Source organism: Numida meleagris, chromosome 7, assembly GCF_002078875.1.
Source record: "Numida meleagris isolate 19003 breed g44 Domestic line chromosome 7, NumMel1.0, whole genome shotgun sequence".
NCBI lineage: Eukaryota > Metazoa > Chordata > Aves > Galliformes > Numididae > Numida > Numida meleagris.
The window spans coordinates 21,888,715-21,908,279 of NC_034415.1; the positions used below are offsets into that span (position 1 = coordinate 21,888,715).

The following is a 19,565-nucleotide window of genomic DNA, read 5'->3' on the forward strand; positions in this document are numbered from 1 at the left end:
TAGTTTTGTTTGTTTTTAATGGAAACTTAGACCTCTAGGAGCAATATGTACGCTTTAATAAATAGAAAAATCCAGAAAAAAAACACAAGGTTTATAAAAAGTGCTACTTTCTCCAATTTCCTTACAAGATTTCATGATACGGAGTCTGTAACGCGTGCCGTCTTGCCTGAAATCACAATAATTATAGGCACAGTAAAGCCATGATTACACGGCCCTTCCCACCCAACACAACCCCACACAGCAATCCAAACACTTAAAGCTTCTAGAAGTCAGTGCTTCAGCTCCGTTACCCCTGCTATACCACACAGGATCTATGGCTTCACAGTTGGCACAAACACGTAAAAGGCACTGTTTTAAAAAAAGTCAACCAAAAAGCATTTAAAAACAAGCAGCATTAAAATTAAGCAAAGAGGGCATCTTGGGTTCAAGTCGATTCACCTTTCGGATCCTTGAATTATGTTTAACTGTAAACAAAAGTGCAAACATACTTCCATGCTGATCAGTGCTGACTCAGACACCTAGAAGTGGCTGTCACCAAACTGAACCGAAAGCTCAGTTTTACAAGCTTTATGTTGCTACAATAAAGTGACCTCATAAAAGATAACTCAACCCTTGGTTTCCTGTCTCTTTTACAAAGGGGTCCCCTTTTAGATTTGAAACAGTATCTGCCAGTTATCTCAGGAGATGCTCAGAACAACTTCGGCAGCTGCCTGAGCTGTTGTACGTCAAGAATGGTGCCAACAGAATTCACGCTGTTTGACTGGCTTAATGTTTCAAGGGCCGGAGCACGCAGATTTCCAGCCAAGGCTTGGATATCTCCTCCACCTTTCCTGCCAGGTTGTTCGGTGAATTCAGCCTTCCCGGGTAACAGTTTGTGCTTTGACTTGAAATCCTTTAAAATCTGAACTGAGTTTTCGTTTGCTTGTTCTGCTCTGGGAAGAAAAATTTCATTTGTAATATTTCTTAACACGGGGCTGTTCAGTTCTGGTAGAAGAGCATTAGCAGTCAACTCTCTGCCGTGACTTTTCAGATGAATGGCCATCCCTTCATCAATTCTTTTGGATGATTCAGTCCTGTGGTTTAAGCCATCCAACAGAGGGGTAAAGTCTTTGTGCAGCACACTTTCACTTTCGACAGTGCCGTGATTGCCATCTTGAACGTGCAGTTCCTCTTCATCTTCACTGCTGTCACCGCCCTGTATCAGTCCATACCGCTTCATGTACTTCTTGGTTGCAAACGACATATTGTTGGGTGAAATTAAGCTAAGACCCACCATGCTCTTTTCCACATTTGAATGCAAGATGTCTTGGAAACAGAAATCAGCAGGAGGATTTTGGCCTGAGCGACTGAGAGAAAGCCTAGATAACTGATTTTCACTGAGATACTTGAGTGCTATAGCGTTTGCTTCCATGCTCAGATCAACTACGTTAGGAGTTAAGCCGCACATGCTGACATTGGCAAATGACATGTAATTTAGTCCAGGAACCACAGCTTCAGGATTTATGCATGCTAATATGCTGAAATAAAGCATCAAAAATTAGTTTAGCAGTACAGGGAAAGCAGAATGCATTTCACAGCATAATCTGATCATTTTATTTTGCTCGCTGTATTGATTTCTCCTCCTTTCTGAACATCACAGCTCGGTCAGACTGCTCAGTGCTGAGAACAGACATTCTGCATATACTGAAGAGCATCTCTGCAGCTAGTCACACTGATAGTATTCAAACAGTAACGTGGAAAACTGGTGATATTCCCTTCTGATTCAGTGCTAACCACAACCCTGCTATCGAGAAGAACCAACCTCCAGCAGATTCCAGAGCTGGTTGTTCACAGTGGATTTGAGCTGTGGATTGGATTTGGTCAACTAAATGAGGAATTACGTGCCTCTGACCCTAGGACTGGGTGCTAGCATCTAACCCCAAATTTGTATCTCAATGGAAGACACAAGAGATACCAAGGACACCATCTTTCCTAATGCCAAGGTTCTAGTTTTTGAAGACATCATTCAGTAGGAGGCACGTTCATTCACTTGCTTGCCATGCTAGTTTCTTGTACATGTTAGATATTTAAAGGCTGAGAAGACAGGCTCTGATATACTACTAGCAGTTATAAATCAGTCCATTCAGTACACGCTTCATACAAGAGTTAATAGATCCAAATCCCTTATGTAGAGAATCTTCCTATTTCACTGAGGGCAAACTGTGAAGTTTGCTTAAGGAGAGTAAATTCTTGGCTGAAATGAAACATTAAATATCAGGCTATGGAGTTTCACTGTTATTTCCTTCTCCACCAAGGCCAAAGACCTTTTCTCAGAATTGTTCTTCAGCCAGTACAGTGGCAGAAGGAAGAATCCCAACTCCTGCCCGAGTCTGAAGAATAAAGCCAAATTCTAGTTTTGTCTTACAGGTTGGCTTATTAGCATGTTATTGACACTAGAAGAACACCAACAGACTCTAGCCAAGAAAGTAGCACAGAAATTCTGTAAAAGTATATGATGAAATTAAAGTGAAACAGAAAAAAAGAGCTTAGAAACCATACAACTTCAAATAGCTTTTGACTTATAGCTGAAGGGAAGATTAATTAGGATACAAATATTTGCTTTACCTAACAGTTCTACACTAATATCAAGCCAATGATAATTCCAAAAGCAAAGCTGAATGAGGCGGTCAGCCTGCACAGAAGCAGCTACACAAATCCCCACGCCTCAAATGTTCTTCAAAATGAATGTTCTTAATGATATGTTTTAACTCTGGGAGTCAGCCCTGAAGTACTCTGACATTTGGACTCAAGCTTGGTAGGTCCCTTCCAACTCATGCAATCCTGTTTGATTCTACTTCAGTTCTTTTTTTTGTTTCACCAAGGCATTTTCCCTGCCCAGCCACTACAGCCTCCCTCTATTTCAATTCAACGCATTCATGATCAAAAGCGATTAGGACAGAATCCGTTTTGAATATATGGAAGTTAGAAAACAGTTTCACTTATACTGGTGAAACGCAAGATGTGGGTTAAGAGGCTGTGATAAAAATACCTAACTATCGCTGCTTAATGTTCAGCCTCACAAGTTTGAACAGTGTCTCTCTGGAATACTCTGACATAGCCCAGAGGACCCAAATTACTCAAGCATTTTTTCTAAGGAATTGCGCGCTTCCGCACACACAGTACTTAAGAATCACCAGATGCTCTAATGGCTAGAGCTACTTGTGTTACATTAAATTGAATTTGCTCACAGAGCTCTCACACCTATCTGAAATACCCATAGCATGAGCTAGTGTTTCATCTTTGTGCAGGAAATGCAGATCAAGCTGCCAAATAATCCCCACTGGCAGCGAATACAGTCCCTTCTTTGCTCACTAAGCTGATCCTCATTTGTGGCTGGATCTAGATGTTACTACTCAAAATAATCGGTTTTTTACCTGGCATTCTCCACTTTGTGAGTATTTTTCTTCATTCTGCTGGGTGATTCAATTGTCACTCCGAGACTCCTCAGCTGCTTGAGTGTAGCATTAATCACACTCTCTTTATCCACCACTTCTGTGTCCATCCCCGAATCCCTTTCTGTTGTATCATCCATACTCTGATACTTCGCACCATCATCATTAACAAATCCTGCTTTTACGGGAAAGTGATCTTGTTCTTCTGAAGACTTTAAGAGATGGTTTACTTGGCCCTAGAGAGAAAAAAAAAAAGAAAAAAGGGAGCAGGTAAGAGCCCACATCACCAAAATCATTATGACGTATAGGAGCTGTCATAAAACAACTCTTAGTTTTATGCAGTTATTTTGCAATATACAACCAGCTGGGCTACCAACTTATTCTGACAAATAAATCAAACTCATATTCAGCTTGGATACAGTCAAGTAGAATCACAGAAGAGTAGAAAAACCCTGGACTATCTTACATTTCAAGTTTTCTGCAAGCACCTGTTCGGTATTTAAATGCAACATACTACAAGATTAAAGCCTCTGTCCTTTAAGGGACTTGAAGGTAAAGTACTGTGATACTTTAAAGGGTGCTAACTGGGGAAAGCTATCTCCTGACATCAACTTTTAATTATGTAATTAATTTGGCAGTAGACAATACTCCATATATGCACGGAAGAGTGAAATAAAGAATAACCATTTAAACCTCAAAAGGAAGACTTGAAAACTCAGAACTTTTCCACAGAATATAACATAGGAATTTGAAAATGGCATGCAGTTTTCTCTGATGCTAATACCACATCGTGACTTCAGCAGTGTGTTGTTGCTACTTGCATGTAGTACAGAATATCAAATTTAAATTAATTACCAGCAAATCCTGGTAAAGTTTCTGGTCCTCTGATGGATGCTGGGGCAGCAAGGAGATGGGCGGCTCTAGGTTTTGCTCACTTGTTACCACCACATGGTTGCTGGCTCCCTCTGTTGGATCTTCCTGTAAGCACATGCTAGCACTTTCCCCTAAGGATGAGCTGTGAAGAGGTGCCTGGGAGACATTTCCAGTTCTGAAAGAGACCATTAACACAACTTGTTATCTCCTTGAAGAGAAAATAAAGATATAACTCCTGGTATCCTATTTGGAACACCAGAAGAGAAGAAGTATTGGAAATAGGAAGTAGCATTCCTGTATTTGTTTTCTGCCTGAGACTTTTAAAGAAAACGACTCCAGAAATAAATCTTGTGAGGACTGAAGAAACAGCTTCCACTGTAACACTACAACAGCATCACTGGTTTTTCCACAAGATCGCACTGGCTTCTCTGGAGGAGTCAAAACTCAACAACACTACACCATAACTTTAAAGCAGATTGAACAAATCATTTAACAACTGGAACTAGTCTTCAGTATTTTTATGGACGCTTTAAGAGTAATGTGTTTTCCATATGTTCCAAATATGATTTACTCTATTTATTTTTTTAAAACCAAAGCAAACAAGCTGGTAACAAAATTCCTGTGGTAGTTTAAAGCCCACATAAGAACTTCCCAAAGACACTGTTAAAAGCACATACACATTCAGAACACACAGAATATCAGTGAATTGAAAACAAACCCGAAGCTGAAAAACGCGAAAGAAAAACCATAATCTACCCTGGGGTTTTCGTATAAAAAGGGTAAATATTCTGGAATGAGCAACAACGCGATGCCCTGCATCCTCACTCTCTAGCTGGCATTTGCATCGCGTAAACCTTTAGAGATCAGGTACATCAATAGCACTATCATCCCAAAGAGATTGTTAAGCGACCCTCCTTCCCCTTCCAGTCCCTCCTCAAGAGACAAGCGTAAGATAACAGAATTTCAGAACCCAACTGATCAATTGCCTGCGTTGAAAGTGATAAGATTTAAATCACGTGACATGCTAGATAGTCAATGTAGGTTATCAGCTGCTGTTATATTAACAATTATTCATCGTTCCCAAAAGTGTCTCCTTCCTCTTCAAAGAAATCTGAGAGATGCTGCACGTTATAAGGCACTCGCACAACTGTGTCACAAGTTTATGAATCCAAATTGAAGAGAAACTTAAGACTGCATTTCTTTAAAATATGATATTCAAAAGATTGATTTGTATCAGCAACACTTATGGTAACAGCATATGCTTGTAGATAAAATTGTAATCAAGGATTATGAATATTTAAATTCTACCTAAATTATAATCCATCTTTCCCAATATGATTATTTTAGAAACCTTGTTTAAACTGGGGATATTTCAAGCCCTTTTTTTTTTTTAATGCTTAGGGAATATTAGTTTATTAAGTGCCAAATTGTTGAGCTACTCCATACGTAAAAATAATATCAGTGTAGGAGATAACTAAATATTTTTGAAATTTCTTCCCAAGTTAGACAGATTAGTTATTATAACACGATTCATCTGACCTTAAAAATAGTGAAATATCAATGAAGCTGGCAACTGCATACACAATGTAATTAGGTGTAGAGGAATTCAGAGGACAGACATATAAGCAAAACATTTTTGTCTTAAGCCCCTCAAGAACTGAAAAGGTTTGGAATGCTGCAAAGGAAAACAACTAGCAGCAGCAGTGTCCCCTTTCTGCTCAGGAGTTAAGGTGAAAAAGGGAATGCTGCCAGCACTGTACATGCTTTTCCAAGTTAAAGGCTTCTGCCATCAGCTGCTGCTGATAGGTAAGTAGCTAAACGTGCATGACTGATAAATGCAAACTCTAAAGACAACTGTGTTTTGGCAAGCTGCACAATTCAAAGCATAATAAAAAAAAAAAGGGGAAGAACATAACTGAAGTCAGGTGACTATTTATAATTCCTGAAAAAAAGAATTACAAAAAGGTAGTAACTTCTGAAAGGCAGTTCAGCTTATATGAACAGCACATATTTCTGGTTACTTACTGGAGAGTATTCTGATGAGTTCCTTCTTCCACAAGACGAATACTGTCTACAAAGCTGGGCATGTCAACAACCTTTAAGGAAGAAGCAATACTGGTGTTACTTGCATCTTGTTCAGCATTAATTGAAATGCTTATGTCTTCCTTAGAAATCTCTGCATCCTCTTTCTTTCCCTGTGGTACGGTGTCATCCTGTTTTTCTGAGGATGTATTCCAAAATAAGCTAGCACCTAGAAGAGAAGAGAGATTTATGCACTTAGGAAAGCCATGACTATTTTTTGAGACCCTTTGGCTTCGCAAAGCTAGAGGAATTATTTGCTTGCATTCATTTTTTTTCCAGCATTTTATAAGCGATTTAAGGTTTAGAACAGCCAAGAGTTGCAAAAACATTGTTCCAGTGCTACTTTAAAAAAGTATGCTCACTAAGCACACTTGATGAAAAGAAGTGAGCCACCTTGAAAATTTACTAAGTTACCAAAATAATATTTTTGTATAGACTAAACAGGTACCAATATAGTAATATGTAACCTTAAAGTAAGATGCAAAACTTGCTAAAGAGAATAGTCTTCCTTTCATGCATACACCTGCATGAGTTACAGATAATATGTTAACAATAATATATTTAACAGATCTTCAGATAAGGTAATAGCTATTCCTTTTTTTGTTATTAATACACTATTTTGAAAAATGTGGCTATTTTCTTTCAGTAAATCACAACTAAAAACACAAGACATTGCTGAAGCTATCGGAAAAATAACTCTTCCAATGATGGAAATTGCTGCCATTGCAGCCCAAAGACTAAGATAAGTTAAAACTCACAAATAACACCTAGAGAACTCAGCTGGTGTTGGTATGTAGGTGCACGCTTGGGAACATTCAGCATTTCCGCAGTACGCTCCCTCTCCGTACGATCAAAATCACAGAAACATCAAGGAGGTGATGACTGCTTTTTCTTGAGGAATGACATCTTACCTGTGCTCACAGCAATGCTCACACTTTTCCTCACGGGCAAACCTGGCTGAGTTTCCATAGTAACAGGTTCCCCTTGCTTCGCAGGCTGCAGAGCATTGCTAGCTGGGGCTGCTTCAGAGGAACAAGCCTGGCGAGCCTGTGCTTCCAATAAGCGTTGGATCTGTAACAGTTATCAGAATGGTATCATTTTACAGTGAAATATAATAAAGTACAATAGGCAGAAGAGAATTATGAAGTTTGTATCCTCCAAGATGTGGATTCAAAACCAGGATGCACTGCCACAGAAGTCTCGTAACATTCCACTCTCAGCAGTGCATGCAGCATAAATCAAAACGTCAACATGGATGGTGGCAGAGCTAGCAAAGAAGGTTTTGTGCATGCTGGCAGAACTATATATCAAGACAACCTGAGTAAAACCTATTTACACTACACTTGTTCAATGTATTTTCTGTCCTCTTTATTCATATGCAAAGCTATTATTCACCAGCCAAGCATTTTATGTGCCAACTGCCCACATACCATGTCAAAACAACTTTGTATTAAGTTATAAAATTAAAAAACAAGCACTTAAATGATAAACTTATGGTCGTCCAGGCAGTCTTCGCTCAAGTCTTCATCCTGCTTGTTGATTACTTTGCAGCTCCAATATATTTTTACAGTGAGGAGTGGTTTCCCTCCCTGATGCACAGCTCATGCTTTGAGAGCTTGATTTTATGTACAGGAACGACAATAACAGCCTATGTCAGTTTTCTAGTTTAGGCAGGAGAAACACATATTGCCTACGATTGTACTGATTTTTCTATTCCCATAATTCATCACTAGCAGCAGAATTCAAACACTGGCTCTTCAATCCCAAGTCACACCCTGCAGAATACGGGGTCAGCAGTGTAATTCAGGAGGTGGGCATTTTGAAGGAACTTAACCTGGTATTGAGATATAACTTAGTGAGACCAGCAAAACCCAGTTCTCCAGCCCAGCAAACACCAGATGAATCCTGCAGATTTGGTGCAAATAACTTTTGAAGTTTTTAAGCAAGAACCTCAACAGTTCAGAAAGCTGCAGACTTGAACATGGGTACTTCACACGTATGTTTACACTAATTCCAAAGTCTCTAGTCTGTATATACTGGCAAACAGTAATTTAGTTTTTAAACAGAAAAAACAATTATATAGAAGGCATATCAGTCTGCATTATAAACCAGTCTGCTGAAAAAGAAACCTTCACATTATGAAATTATAATAATAAATGCAAAGTTTAATTAGGGAAGAATCAAAAAGTTTGTTTGTTTTAAGCAGCATCAATTAGCAGAGCTAATTCCACCCCCAGACTGGACCAGGTATGATAGGCTTTCTCATCCTCATGAGACCAGACATTTTATTCCTTTGACAGGGAAAGTATCAAAACAATCACGAAGAGGGCAGAGGAGAAAGAAGCCACTTCAACAAACCTGAGCTTGAAGTAATTTGAGTTGTCTGTCTTGTTCTGTAAGAACCCGGTAAGCATCCGGAGATAATCCCATCATCCCGTTATCTGATCCTGCCGTAGAAGCAGGCGTGTGCAAACACGGTGAGTGAGCGCAGCAGAACTGGGGACTAGAGGGGCTTGCACTTGAAGGCAGTCTTATTCCAGGTGACAAGATATTTTCAAGAGAACAGCTCCCCATTTTCCCATGATGCCCCATACTTATAGGGCTACTTGTTGTATAATTGCAGCAGATATTTGGACAAATGGTATTCTGATGGAACATAGCGCACGGGTTCTGTTGAGCTATCTCTGACTGAACTTCTGTTCCGTGTTTGGGGCTCATCTCACCAATTCCTTGCCATGAGTTTATTGAATTATATTGGACAGAAGCAGGAAACTGACAGTTGCATGCACTGGCTGGATAGCAAGGCGGAACGTGAGCTGGCACCTGCAGTTCTGGTGGTCTTTTGCAGCTCTGCAGTGAAAAAGCAGAGTTGTACAGGACTGGCTGTGTAACAGCAGGAAGCTGCCTGGAGTCGGATACTGAGGTTTTTCTAACTGGAGGTTCTCCCTGCTGTGCAGCTCCCTCAGGATTCAGCACAGGTCTTTGCGGTGGTCTTCTGGGTTGATGCACAGATGTGTCTGGGGAAGGCCCACTACAAGGGGTTGAAGAAGAAGATGATCCTGAACTTTTTCTTGATTGTGGACAAGATTTCTTACAGTGCAACTGCTGCTGTAGTACAGCCTGCTTTCCCCAGGAAGGCCTCGAAGTTGGAATTTTCTGGTTTAAATGGTTTGGTAATTGCCTCAAAGAAGGATCTCCCATATTAGCAGAAAAGTTTTGTTTGTCTTCAGAACACTGGGTAGGGTAATACATAGATCCTAAGCACCATTTCTTTTTAACAGATTGATGTAGCACTTGAGGAAGACTTTTAGCATTTGAAGTCCCTGCAGGCTTAGGCAATTGTCCTGATTCCACAAAGCTCCCATCCAAAACAAGGGACAGTTCAGGAACTGATGGAAAGATCCTGGTAACCTGAAGGCAATTACATCAGCAAGTTTAAGTTCTCTTTAAAATACTTTGTGTCTTTGTGCACTTCACAAGCAGGATTTCCCAGTATTTGTCCAGGATACAGTTTCCATTCAAAACCATGACTTTTACCAGCTCAAAAACAGCTATATAAAAAATACCTTTTTAATGACTGGAGAGTTCAGATATAGAAAAATCTATAGGATCAGTCTTAAAGAATTGCTTCCATATGGCTCAATAGCTGTATCTACCAAATAAAAGCCCTGTCTGGAGTGCAAGGCTACATGTCCCCTCTTACTATTCTTAGAGCCAGCAGACAGCACCACTGTTGTGGGTTATCAAATACACTGTTGTGGGTTATCAAATACACTGTTGCAGAGATTTCATTATACCTGTATATGTTTCAGTGAAAAGAAAAAAAAAACAACAAAAAAACCAAACACCCACAAAGATAAACTAGCAGATCATCTTTTCCCAAATACTAGCACATGCAGGAGTTAAAGTGCCGGTAAATCCAGCACAAAAGCAGGCTGACTAGAGACAGAGCTGGGACTCTCAGTCCACTTCAGTTCTGATTCCATAAGCACTTCGAGACAGAAGCTCTGATCTCCTTACAATGAGCTTTGCTGCTTCAGTTACGACATCTTCTAGAATCTGAGAACTCTAGAGACATTATTTACTTAGTTACCTGTTGACTCGCTGGGTGAGGACTTGGAATTGGTCTTGGGGATAAATCCTCATCTTCTACACCGGAGTCATGATCACTTGCTGACAGCTTACTGGGTGAACAACCATGAGGAGGACTGAAACAACATTAGTCAAACTAAAAACTTCTGCTTGACAGATTGGGCAGCAGTAATATAAACCTTCACATTTTTCACTCTGCAGTCTACAGTGAAATATCAGCATCATTTTTTCCTAGAAGCAGTTGTACATCCCCCTGATCAGACAGAAAGTTCATATGGCAAGCAGCTCAAAGACCAAACAATGAAAATACAAATGCTGATTTGGGGCAATACATATACTAAACCTCTTCTCTCCACATCCCCATACATACACATCTTTTAAGTGCCATTCTAAGAGTGAAGCACTGATTTATGTTGGGAAGATAGGAAATGCTAAAGTAAAGATTGTGACATTGTTTAAAGAACAAAGACAACAAAGGCCATCTTTCAGCCATAGATAAAAAGTTGATGGATAAGTCAGGTTCCCCAAAATCCTTAAGTTTCAACCTATCCAAGTCTCAGCTCTGAAAAGTCAGGAAAAAACCCACAAGTTTTTACCAATGTAAGTAGATTTCAGAGATTTGAGATAAAGGACTCCAAGCTCCATCAGTGAAGAGACCTCATCAGAAACATCTAATGTATTAATTACAACCACTAGTATCAAGAGTAGAGTTACTTGTACTTTCTCTAGCAAAAGTTTGACCATCTTGCTAGAACATGAACTCTGAAAATAAACACAAGACCATTCAGATTTTAATGCAAGATCATCACTGTAGTCAGAGCTAGCCTGACATCCTACACAGCAGAGGTAAAAAAGACCTAATCCAATAGATATTTGATTTTTGTGCATAAATGGCATCTGAAAGATTTACCTTCTAACAGGAAGTTTCTTGCAGATTCTGCTGAAGAACTCTGTTTCAGCATTTTGTTTCTCTGCACTCAACTCAAACTGGATAGGGTTCTTGTCTGAAGGTTCAACGTTCTGAAACAAAATTTTTTGTATTTGTGAAGCACGCCAGCGTCAACTTTTGATAACCGAGATACTGCTCCCAAAGAAATAATTTCAAGGAAGTTTAACTGATTATTTGTTGCTTGTTCTTTACTTTCAATTCTCAATTCTTTCACCACTACAAGTAGGCAGGCTTCCTTTCCTGTTTAACACTGTTCCCCTTGCTACTCTGTAAACTAGTTGGCCTAATTATAGCCACAAGCAGATGCTTCCTTGCTGTAACTGCTTAGACAGTCTTCCACAAGCCTTCATCATGGTAGGCAAGAGCAACTGTTCCTATACTGATTCACACACAACTGGGAAGGTCCTGCAGACAGCAGAAGCAAGCCCCAGTAACTAAAGGCCTTGCTGTCTCCAGAAAGCTTTTTCTGGAGAAAGAGGAGAGTATAATAGCACAGGTCACATTACACTGTGCATTTCTTTACCAGAGCACACATTGCGCAAATGAACTGTTCAACTTCAGGTTCTGCATTTTCCCAGGAAAACATTTGAAGAACAGAGATTTCCTAGGATTTCTTCAAGCCCTTTGAGCACTTCCCAGGTACTGTGTGAAATCTTTCAAAAAGTTACCTTGCACAAAGATAAAATTTCTCCTGCTTTGTTACTGAAGCACAGCAAGAGCTCTGCAAATTCCCAACCACTGAATGTCATTTGGCATACAGCTTTGAACAAAGCATAACTACCTAGACTTTGCTCTCCAGAAAGCAAATACAAATATGCATCACCCATAGCAGGTGACAGAAGTTTTCAGCATGTACACAGCATACCAGATTAACAAATGCTATAGGAAATAACAATCTCTACTCATAAAGCCAAGAGGTGACGAAAACATTAAATAGCTATACCATTTTTAAACCCCGCAGTTTCACTTGGGTCACATTATTTGCCTCCTTTAAACACTTAAACTAACACTGATTTTTTTTTAACTACTGTGATGCAGTAAGTAATCAAGCCACTTACTTTAAAGAGGTGTACTGTTTCGCTGCAAGTTAAGAGCTGGAACCCTAATTCAGTCTGCCCTCTGCAAGGACCACATTCATAAAACTCTGGTTCTTTGTGTGTCAATGAATAAAGCACAATAAGAAAGCTCCCAGATTCTGAGAAAACCCTAAAAATAGAAAAAAGCCCACATCTTTAAAAAAAAAAAACAGGAAGAAGGTCATTAGCTTCTCAGTATATTGGACAAGTTATCACACAATTTATCAGACTGGTCACTTACTGCATTTTGAGTAGTACTGAGCTATATATAGGTAGAGCAGAGAAACTTAAGACTGATGCCATGTGCAGGAATTGAAGCAAAGTACAGAAATAGTGGGAATAATTTTTCTGCTTTCTACCTCAATCCTTTGGGATCACTTACTACTTTGACTGAATTACTGGAAGACTTCAGTAGTTGTACAGAAGAAAACACTGTAAAAATGATATATATATATTTAAATATAAGTCAGTGGAAGACATTTTAAAAACACTGCTTATCTGTTACTCCTCAGCATTCAAAAAACATTCATTAATGTTAAAAGTATAATTTTCCTTCAAAACTCTGTTACACAGGTAGAAAATAGTGAATTTACAGCAGACAGCATTAACACAAGTACAATCAAGGATAGAGAAAACAATCTGCATTTGCAGGAAGTGCTTGACTACTTTCATACTACTTTCTTTCTTACTGCAAATGGAAGTAAATTAAAAGATGCTTGAAGAACACATTCAGCTAGAACTTCAAAATGATTCTTACAACTTAAGAGTTGAAGATGTATGATGTACAGAATAAGCAGTTAGTCTGCAGAGGTTAATTCTCTTTGCATGATTTATTAAATCAACTTAATTCACTTCCAGGATAAAATCACAGAAAGTTAATGAGTCAAGCATCTAACTTGGCTACACAAATCTAATCATCTAATCAGGCTCTTATCTGCATCTGTGTATATTTAAATTGCTTAAGGAAAAAGTCTGTTCAGTAATTACAAACATCTGTTCACCAAATGTGTTTTCATTTCATAATTGAGAAGTATGACTGAGCATAAAAAATTCTTATGCATACAAGATATTTTAGTTTTATTTACTAGAAGAGCATTTTAAAACTGTAAAGATCTGAACTCCCTTGAAGCTTCTGTATAAATTGAACTTGGCAAACATTACAGGTTAAAAGAAAGTGAGTTATTATTATTTACTAATACCAAAATGGAAAAAAAATCAAAATGCAAGAAATAACAGAAATTGAATACTTAAGAGGAAGTCATAACAAGACAGTACCAGCTGCAAATCAATGTACTTCAAGAGGTTGGTTAGATACAACCAGGGAAAAACCACATATCAAAAATCAACCAAAAAAAAAGTTCAAAAACAAAACTAAAACCCCACCACCGTTTAAATGTTCTCTGCCTGCCAATTCAAACTAAAAATGCAGTGGCCTTGATGATATTAATATTTACCTTCTTCTATCTTTTGGATATTTAACCCAGCTTGCCAACACTTACCAGTTTCCAGAAGATTTGTGAGGCATAAGTCAAAACTAGGAACAACAACAAAAACAGATAGACCCACCTCCTATACAGCATCAATCAGATATTCTCTCAAAGAGCACATTGTCATGCTTTTTAGGGAAGACACATTTATAGGCAGCCAGTAATTTATGTTTTGTAGATAAAAGTGACTTGCCTTTCTTGAATTGAAGAACTGAATAAATATCGCAGGCAACAGGCCCAGACTTGAGGACTATAGATATGAGTAACTCCACTCAGCCAACTAAAGTAAGAAGAAATACCTTATTAAAGATCATTACATTACCGAGTTTCCACTACATACTTCATCAAATACTTCTTAAACCAGTATGAGTACTAATCTATACAGAGCCAGATACTTACACTCCAACTAATGGCAGAGCATATGCCTTTGGATCAGACTCAAGCAGCAAAAGTAGCTTTCGTGTCTGGTCCATAGTAAGGTAGCTGAAACAAAGTAGATTTTTTTTCAGTATTTTGTAAGTCAAAAAAATCCTAAAGAGACAAATGAAAGTTTAGAAAATACTGCAAGAAAAAAGGTTGGTTTAAATTTTTTTTTCCCCCCCATAACTTTCAGAAAGGCACTCACAAGGTCTCTCACCAAAATAAAACAGCATTCAGTTGCCTCAGATTATGTCCCTGTTCTATCCTATTAAAACAGTTATCAGTCAGAACGACAACTCCTCAATATCATCTTTATGAGCATGATTAACAGAAAAAGATTTTATTCATACTTAACTGATACTCGTTTTAGGGCCAGCACTGAAATTGTTTAAATAGCTGAATGCTGTTTATAGTTGTCTTGTTAACTATATATGCCTCAGCTTGTTCAGAGATCCTACTGAACAAGCTAAGATTTTTTTCTTGACCCCATTTCCTGTTTATAATGTATTACATTTTTCTAGGCACTAGAAGTTACGTCCTTTTGGTGTCAGTTGTTTTATTAAAAAGGAAAGCACCAGCAGGCCAATTAAGGAGCTTGAGCATTATCCTTTACTTACCCACATTTATAAGTTCCTTGAACTTGTGCAATATTCATAGGGCCGTTCAAATTCCTTGCTAGGGCTGTGGGAATGATTGGGACAGACTTCACTGGTGTGTATTCCAAAGTATTTGCTAGTGTAACAGAAGCCCAGTGAAAACTAAAATGTAGATTATCCAGGTTTTCTGTGAAAACAATGTGAGCTCTGACAGTGAGCAGTTTAGAAAGATCCAGTGAATCTTTACTGCACAGGCTGTGCTGCAGATCCTGGAAGAAGGGAAAAGAGAAAGAAGTTAAAGTTGGCTTCGTATTACTACCATGATTCAGATTTTGTTACAGTGGGAACTCAAATTATTCATTATAGCTAGTCCTGCAGTAGGTACTATACAAATGAAACCAATTAAGTCATGTTTCCAAAGCTCCTGGCTATACTGAATATAATGAATAATAATGTAAAATGTATTTGAAATTAAACTACACAAATATTAGCATTGCTTTATATTACATTCAGAAAGCCATGGTTACTTAAGTTGTATAAAAATTAATGGAATTATGACAGGCAACTAGAATCTCAAAGTGAGCTGTTAGTTTTCAAGAAATTTGCATTTTAACATGTGGATGTATCATCCCGAGGAAAATTTAGATGTAAAGTAAGCATTACTGGTATTATAAAATATACATATGTATTTTTATGCGTGTATCACAACAATAACTACAAACAAATAAATAGTGAAATGCATAGTGCATGTACTAGATTATCTGTCCATGGGGTCCAGATGAGACATATTTCAGCTATAACTATTGCCTATAGAGACTTCTCAGGTTTTCTTGCATGTCACTTGCCTAGCAATGTTTTTTTTTTTTTTTTTATAAACTGCCTTGTAAATACTGCAACTCACTCATTACAGATTTCAAAGAAAAAGCTGCTCTTTCTTGTTCAGGTTTGTTGCTACCATAGATGTCCTGTTCATTTTGGGGAGTTAGACCAGCTGAGAAATTATGGTCACACAGTAAGAGTTTAGACCCAGTTTAAAGAGAGTGTAATCCTTAAACTTCTGTGAAGATTACTGATTTCAGCAGTTTTCAACATGCTTTTCAATGACATTCAAACAGCTCATTTCACATAACCAAATAAGTAGTCTTTCTTCAGCCACTACTTTTCTGTGTTTGTTTTACATCTGTGAGGCTACAAATCAAGCTCTGTGCATAGTCCAATCTCCCACCCAGAAGGCAGCTCATTGTTTGAAAAACCTGAAGGTTGCCAGCAGCCACCTACCTTGAAAGCCAAGCTGATATCTTCAGCACTGTGCACTATAATGCTGTCTGAAGGAGGTCCCCAGGCATTAACTGTACATGTAATCAAGAAGTCTCCAGGAAGAGATGCAGTTGGAACCTTGCCCGATCCGCTGGCAACTTCTCGGCCAGGATCAAAGCGGTCTATTGTTAGCGTTACGCCTTCTCCATCTTTAAAATAAATAAAGTTAGCGTCCAAGAGCAACAACTCAGGCTCCTTGATAAAGGCTTATTCAACCACTATTGTCTGTGTGTCTGATATTTAAAGTTACCTTCATCGACTGTGAAAGTCCCAAGCAAAAAACAGGCAAATGATTTCTTTTCGCTCTGCTTAGCATGGCGATAGGCAAGGCGCAAGGTTTTCTCCATCATAGACAATTTTGGATTTCTAAAAAGAGACAATAAGCAAGTTTAAGACCCAAATTATTTTTAACGTGTTTTATTGCAGTAAAGGATGATAAAAATCAGGAGGTTAAGTGGAAAATATAAAGAAGCAGCCTAAAGCCTTAAACAGCAAGATGATAAAGTCAGTATTTTGTACAATACTGTTAAACGTTGTCATACATTCTGTGCAACACCCCAGTGATTCATATTCAAGAACTGATTTTAACTGGAGCAGATAAAAAAATGCTCTGTATGATCACCTCAACACTAGCTTGCTTAACCAGTCTAGCAAACAAACATCAGAGCATACAGTTTTTTCCATGGGAGATGAAACAAGGAGGGAGAAGAGCTTTTTAAGATGGAGGGCAACATTGTTACAAGAACTAGAGATGAACACAAGTGAATTATTTTATTACCAGGAATACAAGTTAGAAACACTAAGACCAAAACACAGAACCTCTAAGGAGTTTCATAAATCAAAAGAGTAGAGTAGGCCACAATGCTTAAGTAATTTTGAGACCATGTTCTCTCATTTTAGCACAATATTTAGTGGGGATTCTAGTAGCAGGAGTAGTAGTCTGGGCTCAGTGATGTAGGAATGTAAGTCAGGAAAAGAATGATGTAGCTAAAACGACTATTCAATAAACAAAAGTAAGAAATCTGGAATCTTGGTTAGTAAATATATCAGCATTATTTTAGCTCAACATAGCAATTTGGAGTTGGAGAAAGTTCAAAGTTCCAAGTAAAGCTATGGATTTACATGAATAGTGATGATGATGCATGTTCTGCCTGCTCAGTAATGAAGTGTGCTCATAAAAAATAAAAATAATTCATTTTAAACTTTGTCAAAACGTGGAGGTTTAATTTAAAATCAAGAAGCATTATGTAGCAAGGACATGTGGAAGCTGTTCTGACCTGTGTGTAAGGGCTGCTCAACTCTTAATCAAGATTATCTGTACATTAAGTAAATGTTTCGTGTTCTTCCAGTGTTCACAAGGATATTTGCTTGAAAAACTACAATAAGAGTCTCAATAAGTCTATATAAAGAAACCATCCATTTAAGTATCAAGGATCAATTTTTACTCTCCATTTGTTTTAAAAATCAGGTTGGAATGTCCTGCCCTAGAAATTCACTGCTGCTTCAGATTTGCCTCCAGACTCATTAAAAAAAAAAAGTCAGAAGATTTTGCATTTTAATCTAGACTTCAGTCACAAGTGAAATGCTTAGCGTCAAGCTGTACTTGAACTATGCTACCTGTATTTAGTTTGACAATAAGTATTTGTCTTCAGTTATTTAGACACAAGAAAAAGCAGGCTTAAGAAATCTACAAGCATGCAGCTACATCTACACCCTTCCATGAGGGAAGGGAACAGAAAGAAATGAGTATGCTACTTTAGACTAAGGCACCTCCAACCAACCTGACTGCAATTATTCCACAGAAAGCAAAACGCTCAGGCCTCCCCAATGAGAAATTCTATATGCTTATTATTGACAGACTGGTTGCTTCTTTCTGCTTTGTATCTATTAAACACTAGACTCAAAAGACAAATTACAATTGAAAGCTTCATTTTAATTTGTTTTAACTGTTAGCTGCTTTAAAAAAAGGCTATCCTTACCTGTAATAGGCAATATGTGAACCAATGACATCACCCATGGGAACTGGGTCCCAAAGCGCATACTTTGACAGAGGGAAACTGAAAGGGACCATCCTATCAGGAACAAGTTTGGGAAAAAGATGGCAGAGCAAAAGAAAGTAAGGTATTAGGTCCAATACATTTTCAATTAACATTTGTCAGAAGGAACAAAAAAATAACTTAGTAAGAAAAACAACAAACTGGGTACATGAACTTTTTTTTCTTTTTTAAAGTCTGGGCTGTCAGAACATAAGCCTTGTCGCTGTGAATCTGTCAAGGTTGTGAACTATGAAGCCAAAGCAAAACTTCCATTTTCCACCTGACAGTTCCTTCGGGAAACCCTGGAAAGCATGCAGGCCCAAAAGCTGGACTACAGGTATGGGTCAACAGGCAAAGCTGTGCGAGATGCACCATGGGCAAGGAAAAGGATTAGAAACTCTCAAGGTGTGCACACACAAAAATCACGATTTGGCAAGCTTAACATTAGATCAGCTTCTAAATACCTGTGGCTCACCGTTTGAAGTCAGCATTAAGTCCATTTAAACATGGAAGACTTCAGAAACAAAGCAATTGTTTAACTAAACAATACAGCGTGAGATTGGCTCTCTAGCTTCAGAGAGACCCAGGAAATCGCCACATAACCACGCAAACCGATTCACACAGGCAGCGGTACCCTTTTTACAGGGATGCCTAACGGACTGCACTAACTTTTAAGTAAAATACAGAAGACATGACGGTCTGCAGCAGATATCTCAACGCTGTTTAACGAACAAACAACTTCTTTGGGAGGCACTGGAAATCTCAAGCCCGGCCAAGGTGCTGCCTCTGGAAGGAGCTTCCATCACTTCCGAGCAGTTCTCGCAGTAGCTCCCCTACCTCCCTCGTTCGTTGATTCCCGTGCAATCCCCGCTGCTCCCAAAGAAGGGCTGAGCGGACCCTCCCCGAATGTTTACCTCGGAACCGCGCCAGGCAGAACGGGCTCCATGCAAGGGGCTGCCTCACGGACGCGGTACCGGCCCACCCCCAACCGGGCACCAGAGGGGTCCAGGAGCGGCCCCGAGGCCGAACTGCCAGAAGCGACGCTCCACTCCCCGCCTCACCTCCCGCCGTTCGCACAAACCCCTTCGCCCCGCGCCGCCAACTCCCGCCAGCCAATCACAAGGCACAACCGGACGTGCTCCCGCCCCCACTATTCATTTCGAGCCAATCAGCGAGCGGCAGGGAAAGCTCTCTCTACCAATCGAA

At 39.0% G+C, this 19,565-nt stretch overlaps 1 protein-coding gene across 4 annotated transcripts in view; it reads right to left on the reverse strand.

Moving 5' to 3' along the window:
* STIL (STIL, centriolar assembly protein) overlaps positions 1-19,565 on the reverse strand; it is a 19,700-nt gene continuing 135 nt past the window's right edge. Inside the window, exons 1-16 of one of the 4 annotated variants that reach the window (XM_021404672.1) lie at positions 19,421-19,565; positions 18,303-18,395; positions 16,574-16,689; positions 16,285-16,472; positions 15,028-15,275; positions 14,390-14,473; positions 14,184-14,270; positions 12,486-12,657; positions 11,389-11,498; positions 10,480-10,594; positions 8,745-9,797; positions 7,298-7,457; positions 6,330-6,555; positions 4,287-4,479; positions 3,414-3,667; positions 1-1,517 (exon numbers count right to left, since the gene is read on the reverse strand). In XM_021404672.1, coding sequence (XP_021260347.1) covers positions 689-1,517; positions 3,414-3,667; positions 4,287-4,479; positions 6,330-6,555; positions 7,298-7,457; positions 8,745-9,797; positions 10,480-10,594; positions 11,389-11,498; positions 12,486-12,657; positions 14,184-14,270; positions 14,390-14,473; positions 15,028-15,275; positions 16,285-16,472; positions 16,574-16,689; positions 18,303-18,394 — 3,927 coding nt within the window. In that variant the 5' untranslated portion in view covers position 18,395; positions 19,421-19,565 and the 3' untranslated portion in view covers positions 1-688. Of the gene's footprint in view, positions 1,518-3,413; positions 3,668-4,286; positions 4,480-6,329; positions 6,556-7,297; positions 7,458-8,744; positions 9,798-10,479; positions 10,595-11,388; positions 11,499-12,485; positions 12,658-14,183; positions 14,271-14,389; positions 14,474-15,027; positions 15,276-16,284; positions 16,473-16,573; positions 16,690-18,302; positions 18,396-19,273 lie in introns of all 4 variants that reach the window. The other 3 variants (XM_021404671.1, XM_021404670.1, XM_021404669.1) reach the window with 3 other exon arrangements.